Here is a 27,781-nt window from a genome sequence, read left to right on the forward strand (position 1 = left end):
CACCTACCTGATATAGGGATCCCTCCCAGACCTGTGCTGTGTTGTGGTGGGAGATTCAAGTCCAAGAAATTACTATTTGAGGTGGGATTTGCTGTGTGGTTCAAGTGCATGATGCTATTGCGTGGGAAGGCCATCCAAGGATAGCGAGCTGCTTGGCCTGGAAAACTGAAGGAGTTGTAAACTGCTCGATGTTGCTGAAACTGTGGGAACCTCTGTGGCATGACTGGAAAGGTGCTACTGAGAGAGTTGGCATTTGTGGGTGCAGCAGGATGCAGGAATCCAGAGCCTGGCCCTTTGGCAGTTGTAGTGTGTGGGGTAGGGTTCTGAAGAGATGTGGGCGAAAGGGAAGGTTGGTCTTGGACTGACAGTTCCTTCTCAATCAGGTCTGCTAAGGCTTTGCGGGTGATGTCAAAGGGGTCAAACCCTAAGTCGTCCTCTTGCTGTTTGGAGGAACCAAACCCAAAAGCTGCTTGCCAGTCTGTGGAGGAGGATACTGGTATAGTTTCTGTCAGAGAGGAAAGGAACAGGATTTAGAACAAGAATTAGTAATTATTTATCCATATAAAAGTTTTAGTCTGTGTATCTGACTGTGGTCTGTTATCTTTCATATAATACTTCTTTATACATTCCCCAAAGACACCTTATTCATCAGCTTAGAATGCCATTTTCAGATCAAACTGTCATAGATTTCTACTAAAGGTGAAGTGTTAGAACTAGCAAATAGTATTTTTACTGCAGAAATGCTGTTCCTGAACTACAGAAAAACCTTATCAAATAGCTATTTTCAGTAATAAAACCCAAACAGAAAGTCACCAATATACACTCACTTAGAACCTTCTTTACACCCATATTAATTCATGAAAGTGTGAACAAGCAGAGTTTAAATAAGGCTGTTATTCAGTTAAGTATTTTGCTTTCAGTATGAAAGCTGAGCAAGAAAGGTGGGCAGGAGACGTTCCTCCTCAAAAAAAGGAATCTCCGAACAGTGGTTTAAAAAACCAAACCAAAACCAAACCAAAACGAATCCACAAGAAGTTCCCTACTCTGTATCATTATGAAGAAAACAAGCCAAATTCTTGAGCAGAGATATTGATAAAACAAAAAAAAAAAAGGAACTGCATTACAAGACACTGTTAAATATTTTGAGAGTGTTGCAAAAAAAAAAAAAGTTATCAGAAATTGCCTGCATTTTCAATTAATACTTCATTTCCTGATACTCTTAATTTTCTTATTCAGGTTCAGTGAATGCTGGGTCTGCTTTCACAGTATTTTCCTCAAAACTGTGGTCATGCAAGCTAAGTACAAGGGTAGTATCACTCGCAACATTAACTCCCTCTGCTGGTAGGGACCTGGTCTACTGCTTTAAGTAGGTTCAGTATCCTCTCTTAGAAAAGAAATTTACACTTCTATTTTTACTCTAAAATTCGTGACAATAAAGAGTTGCTTGATCGACAAAAACTTGTCCTCTGCATTCTTATTTAAATAGCAACCATCATTTTATATTAATTACGATCTCTACTACCTGCAAATTGTCTCTCATTGCTACTTAATCCTCACAAAATTGGTACATAAAGCAAGTAATTCCCTTGGTAATAATATTGCTTACAAAAAGATAATAAAAAAATAATATTGCTTACAAACAAATTATGACATCCAGAAGCAAGATAAACATCAAAAGATGACTAATCACTAAGTAAACCAACTCTGTCATAAGGTAACATTTACATTCTATTTTTTACTGATAATGTTTCATTTAATTTTCTAACAATTCCCTCAGATATCTAATTTGTAAGCTCTTAAATACTGGTAACCATTCCCAAGACTATATAAATACACCTAAACCTGTGTTTCATTCATATGATGTGGTATTTCATAGCAAAGTACCTGGAAAATACAGGTATATTTTTCAGTTGATGCAATTAACCATATTTTTATCTTTTTTGAATTTATAGAAAATCACTTCAGAAAGAGAAAGATTAGGCACCTTGAGGTAACTATACAGGATACTAAAGAAAATTCTGAATTCTACAGAACAGCTTCTGGTATCAGAATTACAGATTACCAGACTGATATATACTAAACCCTCTATTTTCTTAACTCTCAATAAAAACCTTTAACATTAAATACTAAAGCATACATGTCACATCCTATTATTTAGACAGGTATGTTGCTAAAAAAACCTAAAATAAGCAGTCTAGTACTTTAGTCATACAACTTGAAAGGTCTGTAAAGATTCTTTTAGAAGCAACCCTTAGGTCAGTGCAATTCATTTGTAATTAAGTGGCAAATTTTAACCATTTGTGAAGGGTGAAAACACAGTATGGAGCAAGTCCCAGAGTTTTAGGTTCTGCACAGTTTTAAACCTCAGCTGCAAAAGCAAGCAATACCCAGCCATATAACCTGTGTACATACCTGATGTGAAGAGGCTCTGTGGTTCTGGTGCTGTGGGCCAGTCACTTGAAGTCTGTGGAGAGCTGGGGAATGGAGGAAGCCCACTAGGGATGGGATTAGGGTGCCGGAAGTTGTCAGAGAAGAGTGACTGTGATTCTGTTACAGCCCCTTCAAAAGGAGACCGTGCACTGTGATTAGATGAACTGATGGGTATAACTGGATTGGGTTTTGTTAAACCAGGAGGTGGTGAAGGTGTGTCACTGTTTGTTATCTACAGGCAAGAGAGGAAGACAAGCAATTAGGATGAGTGTTATATATAAAATATTCTTCACTAATTCAGATGAAAAATTTCCTCAAAGTTTTTGGCCACAATTAGGTTAGCTATATAGCTCAGCACAAGGTCAAACAAAAATCAATTTTGCAATTGCATTTTTAAATTTTGTTTAAAATTATGATATACTTCAGAAAGTACTTGGTTCTCCAACTACAAATTGCACCAAGTCCTCAAACCCAATTGTTACTTTCACAGCATTTATCTTTATGTCTTACCTGCTGAGAGCTGTCACCATTTCCTATACTGAGAGAATCTGAAGGTTTATCGATAGGGCTGCAAAAGTGGGAGGGGAAAAAGACAATAAGACACTCAAGTATTTAACGTGAATATCAATATTTGCTTTCACAGTCGAAGACAAGCCTTAAAACAAAAACACAGCAAAATTAATAAGTAGGAATTAAGAAGGAAAAGAGTCCACTTATTTTTTATGAGACTGCTTTTTTAATCATAAGCATTCCAATCATTTGTCATATACTGTAATACTTCTTTCCACCACTCTCCACTCTGCTTGTTGACAGCTTAAAGGAACAAAAGAAAAGTTCTGAACATGTTCATAGCAACTCTATGCCATACAAAAACCCAGGACTCTACTGCTATGGCAGTTATTTTGTAATAGTCCGTTCCATCTATGATACTATTGGAGAGAAACTTGGGAAGATTTATTTTCCAAATATGCAAGTTTTCAGTTCCCATGCAAGTCCTAAATAAATCTGGGGAGAAATAAAACATTAAATTAACTAGTCCTGGTGGCAACAGCCTTTATGCTTTTGACTAGCAGAAATTAGTTCCAAGGTAAGAAAACTGAGTTTTGAGATGACAGAATGGAAAAAAGACATAGCATAAAGAACTCATAAAGAACTGCCCAAAGTAAAGACAATATAAGATACAGGAGAAAACAACCTCAGAAAGCTATTCACTGCAGATTACCACGACTTGGTTGATATGGCACATCTCAGGATTCAAGATACTGACAGGCATCTGTGAATTGCCTTATTTTTATGCTAAATAGCACACTAATGAAATGGTATTAGTTCAAGTTCACATAAAATCTTAGCTTTACAACTTCAAGGTACTCATTTTTATCTACCTATAAGAGATGATGCACAAGCATCAGGTTGTGCAGACCAATATGCAGATCCTATAAACAAGGACCAGAAGAACATTAATTTCAGTTCCATTAAGAGGCCACAATGGGATACAAGTCAAATTACAGTCATGATGTGTTAGTACAAGACAAATATATGTAACAATTTTTCTTAACTGGGTGCAGACTTCAGATTTTACATACATCTTACTGCTGGAAAGTTCAGCTACTGCATACAGCCATATAGTAAGGCCAACAATTCGTAAGATTGCTTCCCCTCATATTTGTTGCCCTCGTCCCAAAATGACTAGTCGAAACCCAGCAGAACTACCTCTTCATTCTAAACAAACTGTGTAAGAGTAATCTACCCACAATTTTTTTTGGCGAAAAAGACTGAGTCTACCTCTAATAGACAAATGAAGCTGGAGTATTTATGACTATAAAAGAAAAATCCAAAGAATATACTTGCAAACGAGCATTTCTCCAGTGAAGATTTACAAATACTTTCTATTCAGTGATCCAACAGCATGAATAAAGTTCTTGTATTTGAAACAAACTGCTGGTTGGTAATTTCTCAATAAAGCAAAAACATTTGCTGTAGACTCTTCATTACACAATAAATTCTGATTGTAGAGTTGATATTCCAGTCAAATTCTTTTCCTACACCTAGCAAAGTCACAATGCTGCAGTTTCAAAAGTTATGTGGTGAGACAACTTTTAATGACAATCTAAATGGTGGAAGTGTTTATTATGCTTGAACCTGCCTAAGGAGCAAGACAAGCTTCCAGCCCTCAGGAAACCTGCTACAATAATTTTACTTACAGTTAATACATTATTTTCAGGAAAAAAGGAAGCTGTACATCGCTGAGACGCAACCACAGGCTCTCTGATCACTCCTCAACAGGACTACCATTAAGCCTAACAAGAAGGTACCACTTTCAACAACACTCTCAATGTTAATAGATTGGTTCAACATTGATTTAAAATGAAGATCAGCTACCTAATCAGAAACACCATCCCTTGAAATATTAGGGTTTACCTTGTTGCTTTCCCATCCAACTTCTGAATGAGCCTAACCCGTATTACCTCAAGGGTCCATAAAAAACAAAACAGCACGACTATAGACTAAGACTGGAACTGCAAGTGATGCTTAAGATGGAAGAAGACACTAGTTCTATTCAAGGAGGGCACCAAAGAAGAAAAAAAATGTTGGCTGGCAGTAAGAGCTTACTGAAAGCAGATGAATTACTTCCTCTACACAAAGCAGCCTCAGTTGAATTTGCTGCCCTGTTGTTCTGTAACTGAGTGGTAATTGGGGAACCCTTACCTCTGCAGTTGTGTTTCTGGAACACATCACTGTAAGGATATGACAGATATTCAGCCCTAACATTTAACTTCCCTCTATTGAAGCTTTTCCAAGCGACAAGCCTCCTGATGTACAGCAAATAGTGTGTTACTTTTGTGGAAGCTTCTGCATAGAAAAAAATTAAGGGATCAGCTCTGACTGGGACCATGCAGCTGTACAAGCTGTTGAACCCCTGGTTATTCCATTCCACTCAGCCCTCACCTGCAACATCACTTACTAACTTCATTTTAGGGTTCTCCTGCACAATCTGCCAATCAGTCTTTTTGACATGGGCTATGCTAAGCACAGCTTTTTGTGCCCTGATCAGGATTTGAATCCAGTCTCCAAGCAGAGAGAGACTGAAGAATCATTCCCTCCACACCAATCAGTGAGAGAGAAAGCAAGCTATCTGAAGTATAAAAGGCAGCACAATTACCCGAAATCTGAGTCTGCACCATCTGGAGTCATGTGTTCTGGGTCTGTGCCATTTTCTAATATGGGAGGCGTTTTCCTGTGTTCCATTGTTAAACCGTTGGCTGATTTACTTGAACTCTGTAATGATGGCCAGGCATCTTTGTTATTATTGTTGGGTCTGGAAAAAGGCAAGAGTAAAATAAAAAAATAAAATAAAAAAAAAAAGAGTTCAAGTTATGAAGAAAGTGTTTAAAAATTGTAAACACTGGGGAAATAAATCCTTGTGCCAGACAATCTATAAGAATAGATTTATCTGGATATTATTTCTCAGATTTTAAATTTTAAAAAAATAATTAGTGGAATAGGTAGGGTAGAGAGAAAACCAGAGGGAATTCTGCTTTCTTTGCTGAATAGATAGCTGCTCTGCCAACGCTGAAGTCCAAACTTGTCCATTTGGAGGAGAGAAAAAATATTAAAATAAAAATTAAAAAAAAGCCATCAACAGTTCAAGTGTCCAGACCTCTGCATACTTCATTTGGAATTACTTGCTTTAGCCCTGAAGTATTTTTAAGTTCTGTAAGTCACGAGCTAAATCTTTCTTTTCGGATACATTTTATATTCCGGGCCCTATCAAGCCTGGCCACAACAGATGAAGTTTATGTTTTACATCTACACAAGACTCCACAGCTTTGCTAACAGACCATGAGACCAGTCAGACCACCACACTGTTCATTCAAGTTACTGCTCCCTTCATTTCCAGCTTAAAGCCATAATTACTTTCTTTTTATAAAGTAAAAATAAAGTTCATTTCAGAGTGCACATCAGAACTGAAAGAAGTTCAAGAGAGGACTCCAAGCCCAAGTTTTGCTGAAAATTGTTATATTCCATACAAATTGAAGCAAGATGGAATATAATCCATAACTGAATGCATTCAAATACAGTGTTATCTGCTAACCCTGCAATTTTATTATAAGAGATCTGCTTTTGTGTTCTTAAGTTTTTATATTAACTTTAGCTTTTCATTTGCTTACTTAGGAGCTGGTTTTAGCATGCAAGTGCTGTCTAAGGATGAAGCTTTCGCAAAAAAAATCTTATAACATATATGCCCCTCCTAATGCTGCCCTTCATTAGTATGTTCTTATTACATGGTCTAATATTTACTCCACATCTTTGGGTCAATTTTGTAATTTCACTATCAGAATCTGGAAATTCCTGTAGCTGCTTATAACAACATAAGCTGCTTATAGCAACATACTCCTATTCAGATAAAATTAGTAGTAGTAGCGACCCTCAAATCTCAGTTAGTGTGAAAGATTTGCTGTTCTGAGTCCATCTTTTCTTTATACCTATAAAATATGTACACAGATGAGAGCCTTGACCTGAGGTACAGATCTCATCTTGGCTTTGTACACATTTGGACTAAGAGATATCAAGTTGATCAGATATAGAACATCAAGGAATGAAGACATCAGAAGCGCAATGTCAATAATTTAATATTCTCACCCATACAAAGGTGAGCTGTAATCTAGATATATCAGGAGTTTCAATCCATTAACAGATTTATTTTAAATATGCAAATTTAGGTCCAGTGCAGTGCATAAATGCATATAAGCCATCTCTATACTAAAACTAACTTTAAAATGTCAGTTAGAAGTCAGTTTTGCATCCAAGGAGGAAGGCAAAGAAATTGGTTTATGTTTTGGTATGGGGTTTTGTGCATGTGGGTTTTTTTGTTTTGGTTAAGTTCAAAGCTACATGCCTCTCAAGGGCTGTTCTCTAAAAGACCAGCAGGTGCTTAACAAGTGCGTTGACTTGTGGCATAAGAAAGCTTTAATTTCAGTTCTTTAGGAAAATGTCATCAGGAAAATAAAAAAAGCTTCATCTGTTTTAAATGTAGAATATATTTCCAACTGAAAGAGAACAAAATCACTATGATTATCACATGACATACCAAGAGAAGCGTAGACAAAGTGGTACTGGGTGATTTCAGGAGTTGCCTTTAGCAGAAAGAAAAGGTCTGCAAACAGGACTTTTCGAAATAGAAGACGACTGCAGAAAAACTTATCAGTGTTTAAGAAGCTGTTTTCCACTACTGGATATTTATAATTAAACATCTGCTACTTAGAACTCAATTTCTGTTCAATTCCAGAATGAATCAAATCCTGTACCCCAGAAACATAAGAACAACCACAGATTTGTCAGAGACTCTGACAAACTGCCAGAAATATTAATATCATATCAACAAATCAAACAAGAACCCAGTAGGGTAGAAAGCTGTGAAAGAGAACAACCAGTTCAAAAGCTACATTTTGTACTGATGGGATGGGACTTGAAGAAACATGTCAAAACCCCAGCTGCAAGAAATTCACTTTGCAACCCTAAACGTGGTGTCTAGCCCTTATCAAAGAACAGAGTCCATGTTGTGATGATGCTGCTCAGTGACAAGAGAAATTAACTCCAGACCACTTGATGCCTTTAGAGTAACATGCCATTTTTTCCCGTAAGTGCTAAATGTTAGCACCACAGACTGGCCAAGTTCCAACTCCTAATTGCTCCCCAAAGGTTTAAAAGTTTGCTTCAGCTCCACATAGAGCATTCTTCCCTTGATGGTATAATTTGTTTTGCTGGGATCTAATGAGGTTTCATATTAAAATTATTTCAGACTTTGAGCATAAAATAATCAATACCCAAATGCAAGAACTGGTGTATTTGCTTTATTTGCTGCACTTCACCTTCCAAGTCAAAACTGAACCAGTGTCCAAGAAATACGAAGTGGTACTGTCCTTAAGAAAAAAGATCCAACTGGAAGTCCTGACCACTTGCAGTCAAAGAGTATATGACACTTCCTTCAGAAGTTAAAGATGATAATCCCAGTACACCATCTAGGATACCAGTTCTCAGAACTTATTCAAGCTCCACTGGTAACATTTTAGATCCAGTACCCATTTTCTTGCTTAGGCTGCTATGCACTGGCAAACTACTGTCTGAAAAAATCAGCAGTGGATAAACTGCTACACAGCATAAACTCTGATTACAAGGCCAAGGTGCATATCAGGTGCAATCTGACTTTCACATTCCACTCTGCCCATCTCCTTTGATTTTCATCTCCATAAAAATAGTACGAGAAGGAGCGGAGGAAATTGTCAACAGTTTTCATTTCTTTGTCTTAAATATGACATTTGAATGAATAATTAAGGTCTAGTGACCTTAGACTTTCATTTATCTTTGTGTGACTATATCCTCATATGGACAGAAATCTTTTTATAACTTACTGAACAAATTACTTCAATGGAACATTATATTACCAAGCCATAATAAGTGATATCTGCAATTAAAACATAGTGAAAAAATATATGGACTGCACTACAAATCATGATGTATAAAACACAAATCAAGACTACAAGGTGTCCCAGTTATGAGAGTACAGACTGCGTTCATAACGACACCATACCAAGAAAGAAGACATCTGGTCTTTCGCAAATATTATGCACTTCTGCAAATAGAAAACACGAGATCTTTTTTCAGAATAAGATTATCTTTTTCTGAACTACTGATCCAAACGCACACAGCAGAAACACATCTTCCCTAAGGAAGCCTCACACTCACTTTATATTAGAAGAAAGTGGTGCATGTGTTCTGGTTCCAGCCAGGACAGAGTTAATGTTTGCAGTAGCCAGGAGGGGGCATGGCCAGGACCTGGAGATTATTTTATACCACCTCATTTTCCAGAGATAGGGATGGAGTCCCTTCTGGGTCACATTGCATGGTGGGAGTGGTCAAGTACTCTTGGGGTTTTCTGCAGGGTGAGCAATCACTTGTGAATTGTTTACCTCTTTCTTAAGACAAGACGCTCTTAAGCTCTGTCAGGGGAGGTTTAGGTTGGATATTAGGAAGACATTTTTTACAGAGAGCAATCGGACATTGGAATGGGCTGCCCAGGGAGGTGGTGGACTCACAGTCCCTGGAGGTTTTTAAGATGAGACTGGATGTGGCACTTAGTGCCATGGTCTAGTAACCATGGCGGTGTTGGATCAAGGGTTGGACTTGATGATCTCGAAGGTCTCTTCCAACCCGGTTGATTCTATGATTGTACCCTCTCATCGGTATTGTTGCTGCTACTGTTGGTTGTCTTATTTCATTGCTGTTTCAAGTAAATTGTTCTTATCTCAACCTGTGATCATCACCTTTTGTGCCTCCAATTCTCCTCTCCAGCCTGCCAAAGAGGAGTGGGCAGGAGGACAGGGGGAAGTGAGAGTGGTGCATGGGTTTGGAGTAGTTTCAGTGGGAACACTAAACTGGAGAATACCATTCCTAAACCACAATATGTCCCTCCACAAAGAAAATTTGTATCAGAGTTTATCACATAATAGGTACTAAAAAAAGCAGGCAACTTAGGGAATGCAGTAGGAATAAGTTTTCTTTCAAATAACCAGAAAGCAAGCATGGCCAGTTAGTCCATCATCAGTACTTACGCATCATACCTCTGCAGTGCTGTCACTTTGTTCTTGTTCTTGTCAACTGTACCCGTAGATAACTGGAGAAAGTTGGGGTTTAGTTTGTATAATTCTTGCAGTAGTTTCTGTTCGTATTCCTGGTGCTTACCCGCCTAGGAAAATAGAAACTCACAGTGAATAAATCCTGGTTTAGTATATATTTTTATAGTTATAATATTTTTATATACAATATACATATATACATCCCAAAGCTTAATAATTTAGCTTTCATAACTCAACAGGTCACTCCTGTCAAATTCAAAACAGTGCTTCTCATTCTCAGCACAGATGTGACCTCAACAAATCTAAAGCTTGCCTAGAAATCACTTGGATGCACCTACCAATTTATAACTTCTGAGACTTCTAAAGAAGAAAAATAGCTATAACCTTATTAGAACTTGATACTCAGTTCTAATTAAGAGCTTCACAATATACCTTAAAATTCACAAACAGCTATATCTCCAAGGCAGTCTGCATTTGATATATCAACCCTACCAAGCTTTTCAGAGGATGGGAAGGAATGAAGAGTTCCTCTTAACCCAAAATTTCTTCCACAACAGAATTAATTTTTTTATCAGCTTAATAAAATAGCTGAGGTGGTCTGAGTGTTAATTGTGATGTGACAAACAGTATATTCTAAGCAATAACTAATATATCATTCTTTTTAATAACTGAAAAACTGAAATATTCTTTGAATCGATTGAGAACAATTTCTTGCTTTCAGAAATTAAGGAGGTCCAATCCAACTCTAGAATATTAGAATTTGGCAAGGAAGAGAGTATTTTTCAGTCTAGCTTGCAGATTACACTCTGGGGCTAAATATATAAAACAAAACCAAGAAGATCTATGCCCACATTTAAAGTGACATCTGAAACAAATTCAAGATGAGCATTCATGTTTTTTTGTAGGTTGTTATGACACTCAAACCTAGGAATTATTACTTGCAAGTTAAGTATTGTTATGAGTTCAATCAATGCAAAATAGAACAGTGAAAGTGAAGTTGTCAACAGCTTTTATCTACAGTTTCTAGATACTAAAAGATGTCCTTTAGCAAAGGAAATAAGTGCCAAGATTTATGGTCAGGTCTTCTGAATCTTAAGTCTGAAATATGCAAGTTATTATCTATCAGTATTCTTCAGTATTGATTTCAAAGTTCTCACACTACTGGTACACCTAATATTTCACATTTTTTGCATTACTTAATTGCCTTTATAAATGTGTCAGGTAACACATGAAGGGAGAGGCAGTCTAAACCATACTAGCCCTCTACTGATCTGTGAACTGGCTGTTACAGCTCAGAGAAGAGATACTGAGGTTACTGCGAACACATCTGTGAAATTGTTAGTTGATTATGCACTAGCCACAAAAAATGTGCTGGGCATCATTAGAAAGGGCATTTAAAATAAAAAAACAAAACAAAATGGAAAAGAGCACATACCACACCACATATAAAACACTGAGGACTAACAAATTAAATTTTGTTTCCCCCACATCGTGCATCTGAGCTCTGCATCTCAAGGAGGACACAGAAGATACAGAGAAGGGCCACAGAAATTACTGCAGAAATGGAGGAACTGTTTGACAAAAGTTTACAAACCCCGAGACTGATTTGGAGAGAAAGCTGAGAGAGATAAGATCAAGTTTTGTACATCACAAAGGCAATGAATCAGGTGAATAAGGGTTTTTGCTTTCAGTAAGTATTCAAGGTTAATATTAAGGGAAACTTGACAAAACTAACTGGACAGCAGTTTAACACGGGCAAAAGAAGGCACTTCACAAAACAGCTGGTAAACTGGGGCTTGCTGCCACAAAAGTCTATAGGGTTGACAGTATCAGGTTCAAAATGGATTAAACAAATTCATGTCTGACAGCTCTATAAAAAACTAGAAAGCCTAGACAGGAAAACACCCTCAAACATGTATAACATAACAGATCTAGGTGGTGGGAGAAATACAGGGAAACAAACAGGGAAGGTGGCCTAATTTGCAACTTGTCCTTGAATTTTACCTTCTATTGCAATTGTCTGCAACAAAATATATACCAGAGGGACTATTCATCTGAACTGGCAAGGCAGTTTTTTAATTTATTAAAATGTAGCTGAAGTCCTCATAAATAACTGCTAAGTGTTTAACAGATATGAACATTCTTCCTTATTCTCTGGCTTACAACAGCCTAACACATCAAATAAATTCTACTAGAACAACATTTAGGCTGGCACTAGGGGTGGGAACTCCTTGCTTCATGGACAGACTATGTGCAAAAATTACAGCACAAATGCAAGGCTGGCATGCTTGAGATTGAGTTTAAAAGCTTTACCACAGAAAGATGGAGGCAGACCCAAAAGGCCTCAGAATGCACTGCTTTTGAGACAGTAAATCTAACCATTTACTCGGTTCCCTACCCCAGACAATAAGCATTTTGATGTTGCAATAATAAAAAGAATCCCAGTATCCCATTATTTAGATGTTATTATAGTTACCCTCAATGTTTCATTTGGAAATGGTTTCTATACAGTTCACAGAGTAAAAAGGATACCCAAATTCAGAGAGCGTGGTCCATCACAGTACAAGAGTCAATCCATTGTAACTGTTCACACACACAAATGCTACAGCAAAACCCAGATCTGCACTAACTTTTCACAAAGATCTGAAATAACATACTACCTTGTACTGGTGTGAAAAAAGGGCAAGTAGCTAACGCAAGGTTATTCGAATTCTTGGCTAAGATTTTTATCTCCACCTTTTTGCCTCATGAATACTAATCATACTTTTCAGACTTTAAAAGCAACATGCAACGAAAAAATTGAACTAACTGCTCTCTTCCAATATCCAACTGGATAATCACCTTTTGGATTTCAAAATTAATTTCTGCCATAACATTCAGCAAATGGCTACGCTACATATATTAGATTAAACCACTGACAGTAAGACATACATGCCATGTTTCATGTGTTTCCCATTCATTAGACTTACCTGCATTTCTTCTTTTGTGAAACTGGCTGCTTCATCACCTAGTTCATGTAGATACATGCAGTCTGGTTTTGGACACTGCATATTTTTTAGAAAATAACTGCAATATTTTGTTGTACCTAACGATGCCTAAAGGATAAAAAAATCATTACTTAAATACTGGAGGTTAAGAATGCCTTTTACCATCTAAGTTAAAAAAAGCTGTATTCAAAAAAAAAAAATGTTACCCCAAGATTTGGAATTCCATCTTAATGTATTTTTTGACAGAGGTGGAATAAGAAGTCCATTTGTAAGAAATCTATATACTTGAGGATTAGATAACTAGTGTGCACTTTTATTTTCATCCAATCTAAATAAATGCCAAAATAAGAGCTCAGTAAGTATTTCCATTCATAATCATAAGGAGATAAATAAGTAGCAGGGTCAGGAAATTAATGTTAACTGGATTTTCTATAGCCACCAATTTGGCCAAGTCAGCCTGAATACCTGTTTACATGGACACCAACAGGACAAAACTTCAGTTTTTCAGGGAGCTTTTGAAGGTGTGGTATATGGACTACAGAAATGCTTTGTAAAAGCAGTTTATACAACAAAAAAGCCACTGTGAGAGTGCAGAGGTGGTGCATCTCTGTCTCAAACTTTTGTTTTAAGAAGTTATCTGCTAACGCACCAAAACATTGCCTGCTGGAACCTCACTGAACTTCCACGTTGGGATTCGTGTTAGGAAAAGAGGTCAAAATTCAATACACTTATTCAGCAACACAGGCATATCTTTGCAAATAAAATTTTATACTGTGCACTGATATTAGTGTCCTAGAACATACACGTAAGAATGTAAAAATATTTCCACCTTAAGTGTTCTGCCGTCTACCACCACATTATTGACACACTGTATGGCTCTGAGGGCATCTTCTGACCGGATGTAGGTTACATATGCACTGGCACTTGGACCCTAGGAAGAAAAAATACACTATTTATTATTTTTCTTTCCCCAGACAGATCTGGTCATTAAGTTGCCTTTTCAGCTGCTCATTTCATAAACTGGTATATTCAAGGCTCAATGTTTTTAACAGGAAACTGGCAAAAAAGGTAGAATTCATAAAAACTCATATGTGAGGCATAAAGAATGGAGAAAAGAAGAAACACATTGAAATGTTGCTTGAAAGTTCTAAAAATACTTAAAGGCATTTTATCCCCAAAATGCAGATTAGTGAATAAATGCCATACTGCTGCTTCTTCAAAAGGTTCTCACCATCTCCCAATTTTCAATCTTTCTACATGGCATCTTGCATCCAACTTTGAGAGTCTTGTTGGACAATGCCTCAGTAACTTAAAGTAATTTGATTCTTGCAATGTTGTTTGGTTTGGGGCTTTTTTAACAGTCTTTAACCTACTGCTTAATCAGAAATAGGGGGCCCTGGATTCACTTTCCACACCATGTTATTATTTCCTAAAGGAATTAAAAAAAGAAAAAAAAAATCACAAGGGTCTCTGACTTACCTGTGAGCCTGCATATGACGTGCTGTTATTAATGACAACTTTGTGTATTTTACCAAACTTCCCAAAATATTCTGGTCGTTTCAACACCTACAAGAAAAGAAATTTAAAGTGGTATACTTAAAATTAATACAGAGATGTACCCATCTTCTGTGAAACTGTGCAAAAAAACAGATCTCTCCTACAAAGAGGAGGAGAGCATGTAGATTTAATTCCCCCCCCCCCCCCATAAAACATGATTACTTGCAATACAGAGCATGGTGATACTGCAGAACTTTAATGATGGATATTCCACATTTTATATTGTATTTTAAAAAACTCTTTTGGTACTCCAATTGCCCTAACCCTACCCTGGCAAGATACGTCCCATACTGCATGAAACATTTCTGTATTTATCTATTTTATAATTTGGGGGGGGGGGGGAAAGAAAAATCACATTTATTCCAGTTTCAAAATAATTAATCACGTTAAACTTTCATTCAGCTATATTAATTACTAGGTACAAAATGCTGAATCCTGACTTACTTGCCCCACTCCAAAGAGAAAAAGAATAAACTAACTAGCTCAAGATAGTCTCAAATTGTCTAAAGACCTGACTAAGTGCAGGAAGACAATACAGGAAAATTCCCAGGGCAAGAAAAAACATTTCAGAATCAACATCATGCCAAAACAAATGAGTGAATATCACAGCCCTAAAGGAAGAAAAAATACTCCTGTCTTGCCCTTCCCTGAATCAGTTAGTAATAACACACCATTTAAGGATCCTGTGCAAAGCAGGAATATCATCATCATATTAAACAACTCTGCTGAATAACGGTCACCTGGTGTGCCAATGAAACAAACTGGTAATATATCAGACACATTTATACAAAAAGTCTTTCTTTTTCCATTCCTGTGACGGAAGAAGGTACCAAAGTACTGACTACTCAGACTGAAGCTAGATAAGCTAAGGGTATTTCCAGCTCTACACAATAACCTGAGAGGTTATAACTTAAGATTTGTTTCCTCAGCTCCATCTTCATATTAACACTGGATAGTGCAGTTAAACTGTCCTGATCCAAGAACATCTTTACCTAACTACCTCCTCTCCCCTCTAAAGGGAGCATCAACATCTTCAAGAACTAACAGCATCACAGTTGGAACATCCTGTAGAACTACAGGACATGTTGTATAGACAATCATTCATTCCCTGGTCTCTTCTGACTGCTCTTCACTTGGTCTACACCCTCTTGAAACATCCCACATCCATCCTCCAGGTATCATTCCAGAAAAGACTGACAATCCCAAAGAAACTTCTGCTTTACTCAAGCAAATTGCAGATTATACTCCTGATAACAACATATGACAGCATAGCCTTTGCAATTTTTCTAAGACCCAGTTAACAGAAGAGGATCCACAGATTCCTTCCTAGAAACGACAAATAGTAGCCAACCTCCCCTTCCAAACAATCTTTACTTACAAAGGAGTTTTTTTCCTGCTTAAATAGAAAAATTGAATATACTGAATACTTTTTTAGCTCATCTCAGGCTAGGTTTCTTGAAAATCAAGGTATCTTGGTGCTATATGCAATATTCAGTAAGTACACATTATCTTCTGGTATGTTGTTGAGAATACTGCTACCAACACACCTAGTACAGCACATCACTACCACCCCAATAAATCCACTTCGAGTTACTTCAAGTATTCAGTATGGAATTATCTGAGGTTTAAAAAAAATTAACTGCATTTACTACTATTTCTCTCACAAATCCTCTATCTAGTCAAAGAAATCAAATGCATTTTTCAATAATAAATAATGCCAAGCCACTGCTGACAGCTGCTTGCAAATATATTTTAGTATATACTATATACTATCTATATTTTCGTATATGCTATATTTTATTATATACTGAAGTGGTATACATCAGATCATTTTTAACTTTGATTTTTCTCTTCCCTTCTTATCCTTTCCCCCCCTCTTCACTAAAAGCAGTTTTTTACTTTTGTTCTTTATCTGTCTACCAAACTACAGACCATTCTCTGAGTACTCAAACAGCCACTTCTGTTTGAGTTTTCCCTAGACAATTTAGTTCAATAATGTGACTTTAACTTGGCACGGTAATTTTGAAGATATCTATCTTATCCTGTATTACACTTCCTCCATATTCTAACTCAAGATACTTTTACTCATTAGCACTTATTCCACTGGCCACCCGCAGCTGACTGATGATGGAAGTAAATAAACATTTTAAACGCAACCAGTTTTCTGAAATTTTTGATGATGCAGAGTAGCAAGCCAATTCTTTCCTGGGTCTTCCTCTTATTCATTTTTCCCCCTCAGCTTCTTAAGGATATCACTCTCATGTTCCTTCCATATTATACTTCAAGTATTAGCTTTTCTCTTCTCTCCCTACAGGTTTGTACTACACTTTATATCAGTTCTTTGGAACACAACCAAGCTCCAAATTTAGAAATTGTGATGCATGATACAGCTGTATAGTGCCAGCAGATCCAACCTAGGAAAATGATTACCTAAAACATCCTTAAGCACATTTTTAGCTTAAGATCAAGCTCTCATTATTACACAAGAACAACTTCCTTAAAAAAAAAAAAATTAAAAAAAAAAAAATCGCAGAGCATCTGTACTCCCTAAAACATAGACAAACACTTGAAGTTATTTTGGAGGAGAGAGCAGAGTAAGTTTCCTTAAGAAGAGGGGGCCTCATAAGCAGTGAACCTTTTCAATGCTGCTTCATTTTATACCCTGCAGGGAGACAGAACAAGGGTATTCTAATGTTTCATGGCAGTATGTTAAGAGCAAGATTTGCAAGTGTGAACCATTTACCTCTGGATCTGCTAGGCGCTGAGATAGCCCTACCACAAAGACAAGGTTCTTCTGTACAACCCGTACACTGGCCAAATGTTTGCGATTCTCTGATATCTTCTGTTTCCTCTCATTTTGTTTCTGTTTCTTTTCATTTTTTATCCTCTGCAGCTCTTCCTGGGAGAGTGGTTTGTACACTGCTGGGTCTTCTGGGTAAGGCTAAACATAACAAATAGCATTAAACTCAACCCATATAAGAAACAATACATTTGAAAATCATTAACCCCGATGTTTGAATGCAAAAATTTCTTTATTGTGTTATACTGATCTGATTTTTTACAGACTCTCACATTATAGAGGCATATTCGGTCCTTTGGGAAAGGTGAACATCTTGCATCTTTCATGTAATTCTCCTATTTATAGACATAATATTGATTTGGGCAATAGCCACATTCTAACCCAGCTGCCTAGTCAATTTGGTAACGTTACAAGCAGCTGCAACATGACAGTCAACACATCCTGTTAAAATTTCAGTAACAGCGCATACTAAGTTGGGTGAAAGCATGCACTGCATATTCACTTTATATTTAGTTGTCTGATACAGATTTGGATGCTTAAGTGTATTAAATCTGCCAGACAAGAAAATAAAATACAAGTGTAGTTTCAGTGGCCCACAAATTCAAGACAGTAACACCATTACACTGCTCAATCTTTACATGGTTAACTTCTGGTGAAGAGACAGATGTCAATACAGTTACTGCACACGGACTTAACGATAATCTTGCCATGCCTGTGTACCGGTTTGAAATTTGGTCTCTCTCCTCTGGACAAAGGTGCATTTTTAACCTCAAGATTATCATCTACAGATAACTCCTCGAACACAAACATAACAGTGTAGATTTTAATCTCAAAAGTATCTAGCAGAAGTACAAAAGTCCTAAGAGTTACCTACAAAGACTGCTTTACTCACACAGAGCACTACTATAAAGGCACTATTTTAGACTAGCCTTGCAGACTACAGTGCACCATCTTCTGCTCCGATTAGTCCTCGAAGCAGTCCCATATTCCTTACCTGTCCCGGTTTTTTCAGACTAAAAAGTTACATTTCACACTGTATATAAAAAGCAATGCTAAGCACAAAAGCAAGTACATAAAAATGTATCTCAAAAAAAAAAAAAGTGTTTCTAAACATTGAGATGAAGTAAAAAATGAGAAGAGTACATGAGATGTGCATTAAGATAAAGACTTAAGATAAAGAAGTTAAGCTCAAGCTCATCAGTATATTGAACTAAGGTCTTTGCTTGCACTACCATAACCAAAGGTTTCAGTGTGCAAGTCCAACAAAAATGAATTTAACTTTTTCCTGACTGCCCTCTGTCAATGACAGAGTATAAAACTAGTTGTCATACTAAATAACCTAAGAAAAATCTACAACGGCAGATGAAAATAAGGTTTAGGTTAAAAGCATATATTCCTCATAGTTGCATGATGTTACTCAAAGAGTCACCAAGTGCTCAGCCCTGATAGTCTTCTGAGTACCTCCTCAAATAAACTGATGTTCATTTTTCAGCTTAAAGTTCAGCATCATTATGCCATATTTGTGACATCTACCGAAAATATGCTGTAGTTGACTTCAGCAGATGGCATCTCACAGCTGAACATCAAGTTCTCTGGAACATGTTTTTAGCATCACAAAGGAATTTAAACTTTTAAGATACTTTAGCTGTAGCTAAAGGTGTCCTTAACATGAAAACACAATAAGCAGTCAAGTTATCCTTGAAGAACAGTCAAAGCCATACCATTTCTCAAAAAGATATGCTATTTCAAAGTAACACTGAATACCTTACAGAGATTTCAGAATGTACTTGATGAACACCAATGACCAATTTGACACCAAGAAAACTATAGCAAACAGTGCCAAAGTTCATCAGCTTCTTTCTTGCCAAGTATATCCCCATCCAGAGCATATTCTCAAGCGAGAAGCAAGTCAGACAGTATGTTCCTTCTCTGTACAGCTATTTTCTACTGGAGGTCCTGAGCATGAGTCAGGAAACATCCTGGGTAGCTCAAGCACGTTTTGCCACATGGCTAACAGCACTTGTTTGACCAACAGAATCATCAAAAGTTCTCACTAGGTACAGTTAAGCTGTATTATATTTTGAATGTTTCATACGTTTATCACTCTGACATGTTTAACGTTTCTAAGGAATATGACCAGTTGGATATCCTGACTCGCAGGACCTGTAAATGAATCTGTGCGCACATCTTGAATCCAAAGAATAAATCAGAAACAGTTGTAAGAAATGATAGATGACTTTCCTATTGATATATCATGTGTGACATGGTAACAGATTAAGAGATATTGTACATTTGAAGAGGGGGGAAGGCAGGTAAGCACAGCACAAACATTTCAGCATTAGAAATCATTTTCTTTTCAAAGAAGGACAAAGTCAGCCTAAAACCAGGAAAATAAATGATTTCATCTTCAGAGTGAGTGCTTCCCACAGTTTTGAAGTTCATGAACACAGATAATGGTTCAACTACAAACAGATGCATGCAGTGAAGACTGCTGGAACATCACTGAAAGATAAGCAAGGTGGATTGACTGCTGGCGTATCCCATAGTACCACTCTGTCTGTTGTTTACTCTGTGTCTAACGCTACAATGCTACTAACATGCCCATGTTTTTATATTTTGGGAACAAAATGCTTGTTTAACATCCTACCACTGATGCCTTAGCTGGTAGAGGATTTGAGATTCAAACAAAGTAGCTACATCAAGTGTTATCAGCATTTATGTATTTTCAGATGCAAGACATTAAGAGATGTCAACATCACTGATTCACTGACTAAGTTTAGCTGACACCCTCCACTTAAGCTACGCAAATTCTCTTCAGCAAAAACCTCAGAGGCCACCTGAACAAGTGTGCCATCATGAAAGGTGACCAGATTTTGTTTACACTAACTGCAAGTTGCTGGTAGTCCTACAAGAACTTCAGCAAAAGTTTCAATGTCTCTTCTGAAGTCTCATTTCTTTAATCAGAGATGGCCCTTGATGAATTCTCGGTCTTCCTGACTATATTTGTCTTGTCATTTAAGTTATTTTCTTTCAGACTTTTTTCCCTATTTCCCAAGTGTTGAAAGCTGAGCTGGGATTTATCAAGCACTTTGCTTTTGCCATTCCCAGATGGGTCACATTCCTTCCACACAATGGATGTACCAATATTTCCCACTTGTTGCCTTGCTACCGAGTAGGTCCTGAAATGAGAAATGCAGAGAAAGTCAATAAGGTTTATGCATAGTATACACCATAGTACTTATATCAAGAACAAACAAACAAACAAAAAAAAAAAAAAAGGCAATTTCCTATCCATTTCAAAATATCCATTGTTGCACTAAACTACTCAGTTGTGGGATTAAAAGCACCAGAGGAAACAAGTGGCATTTGGAGACTGTGCATTAAGACGAAGTGTTCCTTTTACACAGTAGTAGTAGTAGAAATACAGACAAAGACATGCATAAAGCATGTTAATTTCTTGGTCATACATGTAGCAGTTTACTATTTATCCCCATCTCTAACATAAGGTGAAACAAAGCTCTCTAAGTCAAGAAACTGGAGCAAAAGGCAAAGCCACACTGCAGAACAACTGTGTATCAAATTCTATTGTTTGGTGGAAGAGCAAAGCAATTAAGAAACATCAAAGAGCTGAGCTTTTTTATTGCCGGATTTAAGAAGTGCAACAACAGATGCTAAAGTCTGAGAGTACTATGCTCTAATAAAGCAAGTGAAATGGTATGTGTTATTCACATCACAAACAGTACCTAGGCTACTGAATTTCAAAGAAAAGAAAATAGAAATATCACTTTAAGGATAAAAATCTCTGGCTTTATAACCAGAACCAGCAAGTCTGTGACATGTAAACTAACTTTTGGTTACAGAAATCTCTTTTGAACACGTTTTCATTCTGAGTAGTTAGCAACTGTTTCACTCACAGTTAAGAAATCAATTGACTGGGAAAAACAGGAAGGCTTGCTTAGCATCTTACAATTGACTACACCTATAATTCTGAAAGGTATAAAAAACTCAAAGCAAGACAGTTCTTTTTTTAATTATTTTTTGTAGTTAACGAATCAAAAACAATTTCCCAGTCTATTTCAGAAGATTCAGACAAAGTTTAGAAAGCTTTTAATATGTTAACACTAAGAAGTACCAGATTCCAACCAGCATTCAAGTTTAATTCATACTAGTACCTTACATTCATAAACCAAAACAAAGCAAATGTTTGTGTACTACTGCTATTCACACAAGGAAACTTAAGATGGACTAAATCAATTGACTGCAACCACATGAACACATTCTGCACATGAACATGTTAAGCTTTGCAAGAGTTCATGTAGATGTACTTTCTCCTTGGTAGAAAAAAACATAAGCTAACATCTTTTCAGTTAGAAAAGATTAAAGAAGCTTACAAAACATTAAAGAAGCTTACAAAATAATGGTATATATGCAATGCACAGTTAAGATCTATCAAACTAATGGCATAGGTGCCACTACAGCATATAGCCAAACTATTTTGTCACAGACTTGTCCAAAATCTCCCCCAAAACCCTTCAACCAAAATCCCTGGACTGGGAACTTGTTCATTGCTCCTCTCCATAGACTACTGCTCAAATCCCCGGAGAAGCTGCATTGTGCTCAATAACATAGGCACAAATAGCAGATTTCTATTATGTAATTGTGAATAACATACTCAGCCTTGTTTTAATATATGTGTTTATTCACAGTCCATCCAGTAAGTATCCTGCATTGGTATGCACATTATAAAAATATGACATACCTGTTGAAATCATTGTACCTACTATAAACTTTCCTGCTCAAATTTTGTTGCTTTGCCATGTTCTGTGCTTCAGCATTTTAAGTGGCCATAGCCAATATGCATCACAGTAGATATGAACAAAAAACTGCTCAGATCTTTTCCCAGAAGCCTTACTACACACAGACAGGAACTATTTAGAAACATAGAACACAAATACACATACCTGGTTCCTTTTGTCCCGCACACTTCAAAAGGTGGCTTATTTAATGCTGCAACTCTGTAGCTCAAAATTATTTATTTCCAAGTTCCTGGTGGCATCTGCATCACAATGTCTTTGTCTATGCCATGAAAGAAGTGTCCTCCCTCAGCCTTCAAGTCAACTTCTTACAATCCAGTGATATAGTTGCAAGTCTGTTCAAGAATATCTTGCACTTCGTGGATAAAGAACGTATCAAGAACATAATGGTAGCTCATTGTGAAAGAAGAGGCCTCCTGTCACTCCTGGAATGGTCTGTATGCTTTACTCCAATAGTAGCACTCATTCCAGCTGTCCACATGAAACAGTTTTTCTAAGCAAACTGTATCCAATTTGTCAAAGTATTCGCACATCCAATCGTATGCCAGAGTATTCCACATTTAAAAGTTCAGCTGTGGCAGTATCCGTGTTTCAAAGAATTCAGATATCCAGAGGCAGTGAATCATGCTGCTGCTTAGATTTTTCAAATACATTCCACAAACTTCCAATAACAAACCGGTGAAAAATAGCAAAATAAATCAGCATAATAAATCCAGGTAAATGAAGCAATTTGCAGAAACAAGGAAATTCAAAATCTCATGTTGTACCAGAAGAGTAGAAATTTGCTTGTACTGTGGAAATTACTAATACAGCATGTGTCACCTACAGCAGGTATCACATGTGGAGAATTATTTGGCTGATGACACGTAGATCTTCCTTGTAGAATAGAGCTGAAATATCGCAGCAAATTTGCAGAACTTTTTAACAAACATATGTTGGTGTGAGATAGCCTTCAGGCTTGCAGAGGCATCCAAACACAGGTTAGCAGTGATAACTCTAGTGTAGCCAAAGCCCAAAAGAACAGCAAGAAAATATGACTGGAAGTGCTTAAAGAATACTGCGGCAGTGAATAAAGGTAGTGAGACCAAGTAAGATTACTTGGGATCTGAAAAGTGAGCTGTATCGTGAGACAGGAAGACAAAGGCATAAACTGAGGACAGGATGACAATTAAACATCAGGAAAAAGGGGAGACATAAGCAGCTGCAATTACAAGAAGATGAAGGCCAGGCAAGAAAGCTACAATCAAGAGAAGTCATTAAAGACAAGAAGATATTGAGAAAGAATTTATTAAACATTGAAGGAAATTAGAAAGTTAAGCAAAACACTAAAAGGAGGGATAAAATAATTCAAAGGAAATAACAGGCAACTTAGTGAAGCTGAGATTTACAGTTGTGGCCAACCAAAGTATCAGCCAGACATCAAGACACAGATAGAAATTAAGTACTACCTTCAAGCACTTGGCAACAAGATCAGAATACTAGACATATAGATTCAGTCTAAATTTTTAAATGCTTTAAAGTTTAATACCACTGGATATTTTTCCAAAAGTTTTACATGTTTAGTATCCACTAAAATACAGATTAAAGGCTCCAGTGCCACAAACACAACAAGCAGGTGCTTTACAAGCTTACCTCAGTCAGCTAGCTCGGTCAATTTAGCTAAACCTTAGCCTTCAGCAAACCCCTCAGCAAACCCTGGAATCCTCACTGTTCTTCCTGAAAATACTTTGTTAATGCATGAGCACCCCAACTCAAAAGATTTTTTAATTTTTGGCAGTTCCCTCAGTATCAGCACACTTTGGTTCTGATACACAGCCTCTCCTATTAATCCAGTTCTGAATTTAATAAACCAAGACTAGCCACTTCCTAACAGCTTCAACGCATAAGCAGACAGAATCTGAAAGATCCAACACCTCACCCTTGATCTAGGCTATGACTAGATGAGTGTTTCCCTTAATGAAAAGGATGTCTTTGGTACCAATACAATGCAAGGGGCCTTGTGACATATGCAAGACAAGATGCTGTTCCAGGAATTTACCTTTCTGCAAGCAGGACAAAGTCCATTCTCATCAGTGCGGATACGATGCCAACAGAAACGACAAATTTGGTAGCCACAGGTGCAAGGGAAGAAATTGATGTCATCAATTTCCAGAGGCTCCATGCAAAGAGGGCATTCCACAGGGTCTTCCTTAGCATCAGGGCTGCGAGACATCTTTATATGTTCGCAGAGCAGCAAAAGTTTATAATAACTTAATAGACCAAGAAGGTCAGCACTTGAAGGTCTGCAAGAGGAAAAAAAAAGAAAAAAGTATTATTAATACTGTTGACAACTTTTTTTTGTACCTTTCAATATTTCAGTTCTTCAAGTCACCATTTTCTTCATTTCCTGAACTCAATTATTTGAGTATGTTTCTACTCTGTCAGTTTAAGGATGCAGCACAGGAAAGTTACTTTCAGACTCAAAACAAGGCACTTGGAGTCACCACTGAGATATTCAATCAATTTGGGCATTTTCTTCTTTATTTTTTCATTTAAGTACCACTCTGGATATGTGAAAGTATCTAATCTCAGCAAGCTGTCCCTATTTGCTGCATGAGATGTGAATGAAGATGGGGTAGAATTAAAGGACAACAGTAGAATTTTTAGCTGGACCGCTGGAAGAAAAATAAAAGGAAAAAAGAAACAAAAAATTAAAAACTCACTGAAAAACACTGAAAAGATAGGACTAGAACTGATAGTTGGATGGTCATACTAGCTGTAATGAACTACATCACTTCTGTAGAAATAAGTGAGCTCTAAAGTCTTTAAAAAATCTGGAATTATTTTTGCAATCATATTTTTCCCAAAACAACAGTAATGTAATTATAATTGAACCACACATATACAATCTGGAGTCCCCTCTACTTTCCCAGAGAGTTTTCTGTTTCACTACTAACCACAATCTAGTAGACTGTATGGTATCCAATCTTTCTCCAGGCTTTTAGGAGGAAGTCCAGAAAACAATTCTCACATCCACCTACTTGAAGAGTGATATTTAATTCTGTCATTGGAATTAAGATGACTGAATGTTTTGAGATCAAACCCTTGCTCACAGTTTTCAGTATAGTGTGATGTTAGCCTTATATAGCCTTAGTTTCATACTTTAACCACCCCCAAAAAAAGAAAAAAACACCAACCAGTACTGTTTTGATCTTCTTCACCCAAAACCATACTTCCTTGCACAGTCTATCTGATAAAGCCCAAGAGGTTCCAGCTCAAGCTGGGACCTCCCACCTTACAGGATAGGATCTGTTTAGCATCAGTCTGCAACACTTGTCCCTGTCCTGCACACCTCTTCAGGAACAGAAATTCCTCTGCAAGCAGCCAGGAGAGAATCCTGAAGAGGAACCACACACATGCACACAACCAAAGCACCATCCAGATACACAGCAGAGAGCATATAGCTTTGTATGGGAATGGTTGCATTGTCAGTAGGTTAACCTCTAATCACAGGTTGACACCAGAAGCTCAGACTAACTGCAATTTCAACGAGTTTGGTAGGGAGCATATTGTCTAAGCACAAAGTACAGTTCTGGTACACATATACCATTGCCCTAGAGAGAAAAGGTTCCACTGGATGACTACTTAAGAGTAAGGATGACAGAATGGCTTTTAGACACTGTAAGCATAATTTCTCTATATGGCATGTACTAACAACAACATTGTCCTCTTTCTGACCTTCACAATGATTAAAATCAAAAAGTTATACCTCCACAATAATAGAGTATCTTTTACTTCATTATCTATGTTTTCGTTCGTGCTATATTCACAATCATTTTGACAGTTCAAAAACAGGTTCTGGAACTTTATCAGTGTTTTCTACAGAGAACACTAGCACAATCTGACCTGAAGGAAGGAAAGGATTAGTTTGTTTGAGAGCTTTGTCTTGTTTTTAAGTACCCATCCCCACTGGCTGAAGAGTGGGAGGGACCATTAAAAGGCTACAGAACATTGTTTAATTGCTTATTATGCAGATAACATACATTTTTACAGCAGCCTGTAAACATTTCCTGTAAACTTTTCACGTTTTATGGCAGCAAAACCATTACAATACAAAAATTACTTTAAACCGAAGCACAGATGAACTCCACAGATTTTCTTCAGTTTAGATTTGGATTTGACTCTGTCACTGATCTCCCAACAACAGGTCAGTAAGCACACAGCATACTCCCTTCTACTCCATACTGATTCCATCACATGCTCAGCAGCTCTGAGCCCACTAAAACACATAAGTAAAGCTACACTAGTGAAACTGTAATTAAAAGCACCGTTTTGAAGAAACTTCCACCACCACAGTAAAATTACTGAACTTAGCAAGTTACTATCTGGAATCTCCACTAAGAAATGTCATCAGTTCACATGGGGAAAAAAGCATGCCATAATAGCTAGTGCCTCTGGGATAGGCAGACAAGCTCTAACAGAACTGCAATATGATTAACATTTATGAGCTGTTTAAGTTAACGCTAAGAGTTCAGCAGCTGTTAGCAATAATGTCAATGGCTTGCTTCAGTCAGCGAATGGCCTGCTATTTTACAACAAGGAGTAAGGAGCAGCTGTGTGCCATGTTTCTTGAAACTAAGAGGAAATATTTATTTACTTGGTCACAGAGCATTCAGGCATCCCATTTAGAGATTCAGCAGTGAAGTGTGTCTCCATTTCAGAAGGGTTTATATACCAGGGTCTGTGTCTGAAATCTGCATCAGAACAATGCTTATTTTTTTCCAAAACCAGAATAACATGCATAGTAAGGCATCATTAAAGCATTTTGCATATAGTGTGTGCACTACCAAGAAAGACATAGAAACTAGTCAGCTCTAAGGTTATTCCAAACAATTCCAGATTAATGTCACAGGAAAAGCAGTGCAGCCATAGCAAAAAACAAAAGGCGGTATTACATGTTATGTTTAATCCAAAGTATCTGGTCTTTCAGATCAAGTTCAAAGAGATCAAATTAATGGCATCTCAGGAGAAAAGGAGGAAGGTGGCACATATGTACACATGCTATACAAGCAGCTCGAATTTGTCCGTACACTTTCCAAAACTCCAACAACTGCAGTCAAACGTGACTCCAACAGTTCCATATCCTGTTTACAGGAGACTACACCAAAACATTCACATAGGGATGGAGCAGAGGTGGACAATGTCCAGCAGCATGTTTCAGATGTAGCGATTTCATAATAGGTAATAACAAAACTACAGAAACATGCAGTTATGTGTTTTATCCCTTTTACTATACCACCTAGTAAGTTCTTTTCCAAAAACAGGCAAAATGGAAAAAAGGATAAATTTTTATTAACTTTTGTAAGTGCTTACTTAGTGGATGACAGCTGTGTCTAATCTGCTTCATCAATCATTTCCCTTGATGAAATCCTACAAATTTTGCAGTCACGAAAAAGTGATCCTACTCTTTGAGGATACTCACCTAAACATGATTTTACTTCTAATATAGCTAGTGATTTCAGTCCATTTAGGATACAGATGTTTGTTCCCTTTCCCTTTTGCACTTGAGGTGAGGAAGTT

The 27,781-nt window shown here is 37.1% G+C and overlaps 2 protein-coding genes across 8 annotated transcripts in view; both read right to left on the reverse strand.

Annotated features, from left to right (window-relative positions):
* The window catches only part of WDR91 (WD repeat domain 91), a 104,084-nt gene extending 101,053 nt beyond the window's left edge, over window positions 1–3,031 (reverse strand). Inside the window, exon 1 of the mRNA XM_064655285.1 lies at window positions 3,023–3,031. The gene's annotated coding sequence lies outside the window, so the exon portion shown is untranslated. The remainder of the gene's footprint in view (window positions 1–3,022) is intronic.
* Window positions 1–27,781, reverse strand: part of CNOT4 (CCR4-NOT transcription complex subunit 4) — an 82,074-nt gene that overhangs the window by 18,388 nt on the left and 35,905 nt on the right. For 2 of the 7 annotated variants that reach the window (XM_064655278.1, XM_064655282.1), the window contains exons 2-11: window positions 24,261–24,504; window positions 17,352–17,549; window positions 14,531–14,617; window positions 13,881–13,982; window positions 13,034–13,159; window positions 10,041–10,174; window positions 5,591–5,746; window positions 2,941–2,998; window positions 2,413–2,662; window positions 8–505 (exon numbers count right to left, since the gene is read on the reverse strand). In XM_064655278.1, the coding sequence (XP_064511348.1) occupies window positions 8–505; window positions 2,413–2,662; window positions 2,941–2,998; window positions 5,591–5,746; window positions 10,041–10,174; window positions 13,034–13,159; window positions 13,881–13,982; window positions 14,531–14,617; window positions 17,352–17,549; window positions 24,261–24,434 (1,783 nt within the window). In that variant the 5' untranslated portion in view covers window positions 24,435–24,504. The remainder of the gene's footprint in view (window positions 1–7; window positions 506–2,412; window positions 2,663–2,940; window positions 2,999–5,590; window positions 5,747–10,040; window positions 10,175–13,033; window positions 13,160–13,880; window positions 13,983–14,530; window positions 14,618–17,351; window positions 17,550–24,260; window positions 24,505–27,781) is intronic. The other 5 variants (XM_064655281.1, XM_064655284.1, XM_064655283.1 and 2 more) reach the window with 3 other exon arrangements.

The sequence above is a fragment of the Pseudopipra pipra genome, chromosome 5, assembly GCF_036250125.1.
Source record: "Pseudopipra pipra isolate bDixPip1 chromosome 5, bDixPip1.hap1, whole genome shotgun sequence".
NCBI classification, from domain to species: Eukaryota; Metazoa; Chordata; class Aves; order Passeriformes; family Pipridae; genus Pseudopipra; species Pseudopipra pipra.